Source organism: Podarcis gaigeae, assembly GCF_964106915.1.
Source record: "Podarcis gaigeae genome assembly, chromosome: Z".
Lineage (NCBI taxonomy): Eukaryota > Metazoa > Chordata > Lepidosauria > Squamata > Lacertidae > Podarcis > Podarcis gaigeae.
The window spans coordinates 677093-687092 of record NC_139691.1 but is presented as its reverse complement, the minus strand read 5'-3'; the positions used below and the strand labels follow the sequence as shown (position 1 = coordinate 687092).

The 10000-nt window shown below is 46.3% G+C and overlaps 1 protein-coding gene across 1 annotated transcript in view; it reads left to right on the top strand.

Moving 5' to 3' along the window:
• Positions 1-10000, top strand: part of SPTAN1 (spectrin alpha, non-erythrocytic 1) — a 228963-nt gene that overhangs the window by 210021 nt on the left and 8942 nt on the right. The window contains exons 51-53 of the mRNA XM_083723192.1: positions 453-649; positions 6712-6765; positions 8279-8425. Coding sequence (XP_083579318.1) covers positions 453-649; positions 6712-6765; positions 8279-8425 — 398 coding nt within the window. The remainder of the gene's footprint in view (positions 1-452; positions 650-6711; positions 6766-8278; positions 8426-10000) is intronic.

Genomic DNA, 10000 nt, shown 5'->3' with positions numbered 1-10000 from the left:
CTCTCTCTCTCCCTTCCTACCTTCCTTCCTTCCTTCATTCATTCTCTCTCTCTTTCTCCTTCCTTCCTTCCTTCCTTCCTTCCTTCCTTCCTTCCTTTATTCTCTCTCTCTCTCCTTCCTTCCTTCCTTCCTTCCTTCTCTCTCTCTCTCTCTCTCTCTTCCTCTCCCCTTCCTTCGTTCCTTCCTTTCATTTCTTCCTTCGTCTCTCCCCTTGTTTCCTTCCTTCCTTCCTTCCTTCCTTCCTTCTCTCTCTCTCTCTCCTTCCTTCCTTCCTTCCTTCCTTCCTTCCCTCTCTCTCTCTCTCTCTTCCCTCTCTCTCCCCTTCCTTCGTTCCTTCCTTTCATTTCTTCCTTCGTCTCTCCCCTTGTTTCCTTCCTTCCTTCCTTCCTTCCTTCCTTCCTTCCTTCCTTCCTCCTTCCTCTCTTCCTCCTTCCCCCCTTCCGGAATTCCAGCGCAAGCACCAGGAGATCCGCGCCATGCGCAGCCAGCTCAAGAAGATCGAGGATCTGGGAGCCGCCATGGAGGAGGCCCTGATCCTCGACAACAAGTACACCGAACACAGCACCGTCGGCTTGGCCCAGCAGTGGGATCAACTGGATCAACTGGGGATGCGCATGCAGCACAACCTGGAGCAGCAGATCCAGGCCAGGTGAGGGTGAGATCCCCGAGATCTAGGGCTGGGAGAGAGAACCCCTGAGATCTAGGTGTGTGAGAGATCCCCAAGATCTAGGGTGGGAGAGATTGTTCCCTGAGATTTAGGAGGATCAACTGGATAAACTGGGGGTGCGCATGCAGCACAACCTGGAGCAGCAGATCCAGGCCAGGTGAGGGAGAGATCCCCGAGATCTAGGTGTGTGAGAGAGAGAGATCCCCAAGATATCGGGGGATCGAGTGGGGAGGCGGAGGTGGCAGATCCAAGGCAGGTGAGGGAAATTCCCTGAGATCTAGGGATCAACTGGGGAGCACAACCTGGAGCAGCAGATCCAGGCCAGGTGAGGGAGAGATCCCTGAGATCTAGGTGTGTGTGTGTGAGAGAGAGATCCCCGAGAACTAGGGCTGGGAGAGAGAACCCCTGAGATCTAGGTGTGTGAGAGATCCCCAAGATCTAGGGTGGGAGAGATCGTTCCCTGAGATTTAGGGGGATCAACTGGATCAACTGGGGGTGCGCATGCAGCACAACCTGGAGCAGCAGATCCAGGCCAGGTGAGGGTGAGATCCCCGAGATCTAGGGGTGTGAGAGAGAGATCCCCAAGATATCGGGGGATCGAGTGGGGAGGCGGAGGTGGCAGATCCAAGGCAGGTGAGGGAAATTCCCTGAGATCTAGGGATCAACTGGGGAGCACAACCTGGAGCAGCAGATCCAGGCCAGGTGAGGGAGAGATCCCTGAGATCTAGGTGTGTGTGTGAGAGAGAGATCCCCGAGAACTAGGGCTGGGAGAGAGAACCCCTGAGATCTAGGTGTGTGAGAGATCCCCAAGATCTAGGGTGGGAGAGATCGTTCCCTGAGATTTAGGGGGATCAACTGGATCAACTGGGGGTGCGCATGCAGCACAACCTGGAGCAGCAGATCCAGGCCAGGTGAGGGAGAGATCCCCGAGATCTAGGGGTGTGAGAGAGAGATCCCCAAGATATCGGGGGATCGAGTGGGGAGGCGGAGGTGGCAGATCCAAGGCAGATGAGGGAAATTCCCTGAGATCTAGGGATCAACTGGGGAGCACAACCTGGAGCAGCAGATCCAGGCCAGGTGAGGGAGAGATCCCTGAGATCTAGGTGTGTGTGAGAGAGAGATCCCCGAGAACTAGGGCTGGGAGAGAGAACCCCTGAGATCTAGGTGTGTGAGAGATCCCCAAGATCTAGGGTGGGAGAGATCGTTCCCTGAGATTTAGGGGGATCAACTGGATCAACTGGGGGTGCGCATGCAGCACAACCTGGAGCAGCAGATCCAGGCCAGGTGAGGGAGAGATCCCCGAGATCTAGGGGTGTGAGAGAGAGATCCCCAAGATATCGGGGGATCGAGTGGGGAGGCGGAGGTGGCAGATCCAAGGCAGGTGAGGGAAATTCCCTGAGATCTAGGGATCAACTGGGGAGCACAACCTGGAGCAGCAGATCCAGGCCAGGTGAGGGAGAGATCCCTGAGATCTAGGTGTGTGTGTGTGAGAGAGATCCCCGAGAACTAGGGCTGGGAGAGAGAACCCCTGAGATCTAGGTGTGTGAGAGATCCCCAAGATCTAGGGTGGGAGAGATCGTTCCCTGAGATTTAGGGGGATCAACTGGATCAACTGGGGGTGCGCATGCAGCACAACCTGGAGCAGCAGATCCAGGCCAGGTGAGGGAGAGATCCCCGAGATCTAGGGGTGTGAGAGAGAGATCCCCAAGATATCGGGGGATCGAGTGGGGAGGCGGAGGTGGCAGATCCAAGGCAGGTGAGGGAAATTCCCTGAGATCTAGGGATCAACTGGGGAGCACAACCTGGAGCAGCAGATCCAGGCCAGGTGAGGGAGAGATCCCTGAGATCTAGGTGTGTGAGAGAGAGAGATCCCCGAGAACTAGGGCTGGGAGAGAGAACCCCTGAGATCTAGGTGTGTGAGAGATCCCCAAGATCTAGGGTGGGAGAGATCGTTCCCTAAGATTTAGGGGGATCAACTGGATCAACTGGGGGTGTGCATGCAGCACAACCTGGAGCAGCAGATCCAGGCCAGGTGAGGGAGAGATCCCCGAGATCTAGGGGTGAGAGAGAGATCCCCAAGATATCGGGGGATCGAGTGGGGAGGCGGAGGTGGCAGATCCAAGGCAGGTGAGGGAAATTCCCTGAGATCTAGGGATCAACTGGGGAGCACAACCTGGAGCAGCAGATCCAGGCCAGGTGAGGGAGAGATCCCTGAGATCTAGGTGTGTGTGTGAGAGATCCCCGAGAACTAGGGCTGGGAGAGAGAACCCCTGAGATCTAGGTGTGTGAGAGATCCCCAAGATCTAGGGTGGGAGAGATCGTTCCCTGAGATTTAGGGCGATCAACTGGATCAACTGGGGGTGCGCATGCAGCACAACCTGGAGCAGCAGATCCAGGCCAGGTGAGGGAGAGATCCCCGAGATCTAGGGGTGAGAGAGAGATCCCCAAGATATCGGGGGGTCGAGTGGGGAGGCGGAGGTGGCAGATCCAAGGCAGGTGAGGGAAATTCCCTGAGATCTAGGGATCAACTGGGGAGCACAACCTGGAGCAGCAGATCCAGGCCAGGTGAGGGTGAGATCCCTGAGATCTAGGTGTGTGTGTGAGAGATCCCCGAGAACTAGGGCTGGGAGAGAGAACCCCTGAGATCTAGGTGTGTGAGAGATCCCCAAGATCTAGGGTGGGAGAGATTGTTCCCTGAGATTTAGGAGGAACAACTGGATAAACTGGGGGTGCGCATGCAGCACAACCTGGAGCAGCAGATCCAGGCCAGGTGAGGGAGAGATCCCCGAGATCTAGGGGTGTGTGTGATACCCGAAATCTAGGGTGAGAGAGATCATTCCCTGAGATTTAGGGGATCCACTGGGATGCGCATGCAGCACAACCTGGAGCAGCAGATCCAGGCCAGGTGAGGGAGAGATCCCCCGAGATCTAGGTGAGTGTGTGAGAGAGATTCCCCGAGATCTACTGTTGAGAGAGAGATCCCGAGATCTAGGGTGAGAGATTGTTCCCTGAGATTTAGAAGGATCAACTGGATCAACTGGGGATGCGCATGCAGCACAACCTGGAGCAGCACATCCAGGCCAGGTGAGGGAGAGATCCCCCGAGATCTAGGTGTGTGTGTGTGAGAGAGAGAGATATCCCCTGAGATCTAGGGGTGTGAGAGATTCCCGAGATCTAGGGGATCAACTGGGGAGGCGGATACAGCACAACCTGGAGCAGCAGATCCAGGCCAGGTGAGGAGAGAACCCTGAGATCTAGGTGTGTGTGTGAGAGAGAGAGCGATCCCTGAGATCTATGTGTGTGAGAGAGATCCCCTGAGATCTAGGGTGTGAGAGAGATCCCCTGAAATCTAGGGCTGAGAGAGACATGCCCAAGATCTAGGGGTGTGAGAGATTCCTGAGATCTAGGGGATCAACTGGGGATGCGCATGCAGCACAACCTGGAGCAGCAGATCCAGGCCAGATGAGGGGAGATCCCCGAGATCTAGGTGTGTGTGTGTGAGAGAGAGATCCCCAAGATCTAGGGGCGTGAGATTCCCGAGATCTAGGGGGAATCAACTGGGGTGGCGGGTGCGGCAGAACCTGGAGAAGCAGATCCAGGCCAGGTGAGGAGAGAACCCTGAGATCTAGGTGTGTGTGAGAGAGAGAGAGAGAGATCCCTGAGATCTAGGGGTGTGAGAGAGATCCCCTGAGATCTAGGGTGTGAGAGAGATCCCCTGAAATCTAGGGCTGAGAGAGACATCCCCAAGATCTAGGGGTGTGAGAGATTCCCGAGATCTAGGGGATCAACTGGGGAGGCGGATACATCACAACCTGGAGCAGCAGATCCAGGTCAGGTGAGGGAGAGATCCCCCGAGATCTAGGTGTGTGTGTGAGAGAGAGAAATATCCCCTGAGATCTAGGGGTGTGAGAGATTCCTGAGATCTAGGGGATCAACTGGGGAGGCGGATACAGCACAACCTGGAGCAGCAGATCCAGGCCAGGTGAGGAGAGAACCCTGAGATCTAGGTGTGTGTGTGTGAGAGAGAGAGAGAGATCCCTGAGATCTAGGTGTGTGAGAGAGATCCCCTGAGATCTAGGGGTGTGAGAGATTCCTGAGATCTAGGGATCAACTGGGGATGCGCATGCAGCACAACCTGGAGCAGCAGATCCAGGCCAGGTGAGGGGAGATCCCCGAGATCTAGGTGTGTGTGTGAGAGAGAGATATCGCCTGAGATCTAGGGGTGTGAGAGATTCCCGAGATCTAGGGGATCAACTGGGGAGGCGGATACAGCACAACCTGGAGCAGCAGATCCAGGCCAGGTGAGGAGAGAACCCTGAGATCTAGGTGTGTGTGTGTGTGAGAGAGAGAGAGAGAGAGAGATCCCTGAGATCTAGGTGTGTGAGAGAGATATCCCCTGAGATCTAGGGCTGAGAGAGACATGCCCAAGATCTAGGGGTGTGAGAGATTCCTGAGATCTAGGGGATCAACTGGGGATGCGCATGCAGCACAACCTGGAGCAGCACATCCAGGCCAGGTGAGGGAGAGATCCCCCGAGATCTAGGTGTGTGTGTGAGAGAGACAGATATCCCCTGAGATCTAGGGGTGTGAGAGATTCCCGAGATCTAGGGGATCAACTGGGGAGGCGGATACAGCACAACCTGGAGCAGCAGATCCAGGCCAGGTGAGGGAGAGAACCCTGAGATCTAGGTGTGTGTGTGTGTGTGTGTGTGACAGAGAGAGAGATATCCCTGAGATCTAGGTGTGTGAGAGAGATCCCCTGAGATCTAGGGGTGTGAGAGAGATCCCCTGAAATCTAGGGCTGAGAGAGACATCCCCAAGATCTAGGGGTGTGAGAGATTCCTGAGATCTAGGGGATCAACTGGGGATGCGCATGCAGCACAACCTGGAGCAGCAGATCCAGGCCAGGTGAGGGAGAGATCCCCCGAGATCTAGGTGTGTGTGTGTGAGAGAGAAATATCCCCTGAGATCTAGGGGTGTGAGAGATTCCTGAGATCTAGGGGATCAACTGGGGATGCGGATACAGCACAACCTGGAGCAGCAGATCCAGGCCAGGTGAGGAGAGAACCCTGAGATCTAGGTGTGTGCGTCTGTGTGACAGAGAGAGATCCCTGAGATCTAGGTGTGTGTGAGAGATCCCCTGAGATCTAGGGGTGTGAGAGAGATCCCCTGAAATCTAGGGCTGAGAGAGACATCCCCAAGATCTAGGGGTGTGAGAGATTCCCGAGATCTAGGGGATCAACTGGGGAGGCGGATACAGCACAACCTGGAGCAGCAGATCCAGGCCAGGTGAGGGAGAGATCCCCCGAGATCTAGGTGTGTGTGTGAGAGAGAGATCCCCAAGATCTAGGGGTGTGAGATTCCCGAGATCTAGGGGGAATCAACTGGGGTGGCGGGTGCGGCACAACCTGGAGAAGCAGATCCAGGCCAGGTGAGGGAGAGAACCCTGAGATCTAGGTGTGTGTGTGTGTGTGACAGAGAGAGATCCCTGAGATCTAGGTGTGTGTGAGAGATCCCCTGAGATCTAGGGGTGTGAGAGAGATCCCCTGAGATCTAGGGGATCAACTGGGGATGCGCATGCAGCACAACCTGGAGCAGCAGATCCAGGCCAGGTGAGGGAGAGAACCCTGAGATCTAGGTGTGTGTGTGTGACAGAGAGAGATCCCTGAGATCTAGGTGTGTGAGAGAGATCCCCTGAGATCTAGGGGTGTGAGAGAGATCCCCTGAGATCTAGGGGATCAACTGGGGATGCGCATGCAGCACAACCTGGAGCAGCAGATCCAGGCCAGGTGAGGGGAGATCCCCAAGATCTAGGGGCGTGAGATTCCCGAGATCTAGGGGGAATCAACTGGGGTGGCGGGTGCGGCACAACCTGGAGAAGCAGATCCAGGCCAGGTGAGGGAGAGATCCCCCGAGATCTAGGGGTTGAGAGAGATCGTTCCCTGAGATTATTATTATTATCATTATCATTATCATTATCATTATCATTATTAATAATATTAATATTAATATTAATATTAATAATTTATCTTTTCCTCCATCAGAAACACGACAGGCGTCACCGAAGAAGCGCTGAAGGAGTTCAGCATGATGTTCAAGTAAGTAAGATTGATTAATTCCCAATATTGATTGATTGATTGATTGATTGATTCCCAAGATGGATTGATTGGTTGATAATTCCCAAGATGGATTGATTGAGTGATTGATTGATAATTCCCAAGATGGATTGAGTGATGATTCCAAGGATTGATTGATTGATTAATTCCCAAGATGGATTGATTGGTTGATAATTCCCAAGATGGATTGATTGAGTGATTGATTGATTGATTGATTGATAATTCCCAAGATGGATTAATTGATTGAGTGATAATTCCCAAGACTGATTGAGTGATTTTTTGTTAATTCCCAAGATTGATTGAGTGATTCCCAATATTGATTGATTGATTGATTGATTGATTAGTTCCCAAGATGGATGATGGATGGATAGAGTGATAATTCCCAAGATGGATTGATTGGTTGATAATTCCCAAGATGGATTGATTGAGTGATTGATTGATAATTCCCAAGATGGATTGAGTGATGATTCCAAGGATTGATTGAGTGATTAATTCCCAAGATGGATTGATTAATGATTGATTGATTGATTGATTGATAATTCTCAATATGGATTAATTGATTGAGTGATAATTCCCAAGACTGATTGAGTGATTGTTTGATAATTCCCAAGATTGATTGATTGATTCCCAATATTGATTGATTGATTGATTGATTGATTGATTGATTAGTTCCCCAGATGGATGGATGGATGGATTGATAATTCCCAAGATGGATTGATTAATAATTCACAAAATGGATTGATTGATAATTCCCAAGATTGATTAATTGATTGAGTGAAAACTCCCAAGATGGATTGATTGATTAATTCCCAAGATGGATTTATTGATTAATTGCCAAGATGGATGGATTGATACCCAAGATGGATTGATTGATTATTCCCACGATGAATTGATTGATTGATTGATTGATTGATTGATTGATTGATTAGTTCCCAAGATGGATGGATTGATTGATTGATAATTCCCAAGATGGATTGATTAATAATTCACAAGATGGATTGATTGATAATTCCCAAGATTGATTGATTGATTCCCAATATGGATTGATTGATTGATTGATTGATTGATTCCCAAGATGGATGGATTGATTCCCAATATGGATGGATGGATGGATGGATTGATTGATTCCCCAGATGGATGGATTGATTGATTGATAATTCCCAAGATGGATTGATTAATAATTCACAAGATGGATTGATTGATAATTCCCAAGATTGATTGATTGATTCCCAAGATGGATGGATGGATGGATTGATTGATTGATTGATTGATTGATTCCCAAGATGGATGGATTGTTTCCCAATATGGATTGATTGATTGATTGATTGATTGATTACCCAGATGGATGGATTGATTCCCAAGATGGATGGATTGATTGATTGATTGATTGATTGATTTCCAGGATTGATTGATTGCTGGTGGATGGATGGATTGATCATTCCCAAGATTGATTGATTGATTGATTGATTGATCGCCTTTCCCCCCCAAATTCCAGACACTTTGACAAGGACAAATCCGGCCGCCTGAATCACCAGGAGTTCAAATCCTGCCTTCGATCCCTCGGCTACGACCTGCCAATGGTGGAGGAAGGAGAGCCGGATCCCGAGTTCGAATCCATCCTGGACACGGTGGATCCCAACAGGTACGAGCATGACCCATTAATAATAATAATAATAATAATAATAATAATAATAATAGATTTTCTATAATTTCTAAGTCTAGAAATTATTAGTTAATAATAATAATAATAGGTGTAGGGCAGACTAGAAATTATAGAAATTCAGATAATAATAATAATAATAATAATAATAATAATAATAATAATAATAGATTTTCTATAATTTCTAAGTCTAGAAATTATTAGTTAATAATAATAATAGGTGTAGGGCAGACTAGAAATTATAGAAATTTAGTTAATAATAATAATAATAGATTTTCTATAATTTCTAAGTCTAGAAATTATTAGTTAATAATAATAATAGGTGTAGGGCAGACTAGAAATTATAGAAATTCAGATAATAATAATAATAATAATAATAATAATAATAATAATAATAATAATAGATTTTCTATAATTTCTAAGTCTAGAAATTATTAGTTAATAATAATAATAGGTATAGGTCAGACTAGAAATTATAGAAATTCAGTTAATAATAATAATAATAATAATAATAATAATAATAATAATGGGAATAGGACAGTCTAGAAATTGAATAAATTCTAATAACAACAATAATAATAGCAGTATTAATAATGGGTATAGGGCAGTCTAGAAATTACAGAAATTCAATTATTATTACTATTATTATTATTATTATTATTAGGTATAGGGCAGTCTAGATATTATAGAAATTCTAATAATAATAATAATAATAATTCTAATAATAATAATAATAATAATAATAATAATAATAGGTATAGGGCAGTCTAGACATTATAGAAATTCTAATAATAATAATAATAATAATAATAATAAGGGATTCTAGAAACTCAATGAATTAGAATAACCATGGCAGTCTAGGAATTTGATAAATTATGAAATAAATCTGAATAAATTGGAGTAATTTGGAATCAAATTTGAATCAATTGATTCCAAATGAAGGAGAATAAATCGGAATTAAATCTGAATTAAATTTGAATTATCTCGTTCTGTCCAGAATGTAATTTGAATAAAATTTGATTAAAATTTGAATTAAATCTGAATTAAATCGGGATAAATCAAAATTAAATCGGAATTAAATCAGAATAAATCAGAATTAAATTGGAATTAAATCTGAACTAAATTTGAACTAAATTTGAATTACATCTGAATTAAATCGGAATTAAATCGGAATAAATCGGAATTAAATCAGAATAAATCAGAATTAAATTGGAATTAAATCTGAACTAAATTTGAATTAAATCAGAATTAAATCGGAATTAAATCTGAATTAAATCTGAACTAAATTTGAATAAATCAGAATTAAATTGGAATTAAATCTCAACTAAATTTGAACCAAATTTGAATAAATCAGAATTAAATCGGAATCAGAATTAAATCGGAATTAAATTGGAATTAAATCTGAATTAAAAATGAATTAAATCGGAATTAAATCTGAATTAAATCTGAACTAAATTTGAATAAATCAGAATTAAATTGGAATTAAATCACAACTAAATTTGAACCAAATTTGAATAAATCAGAATTAAATCGGAATTAAATCAGAATTAAATCGGA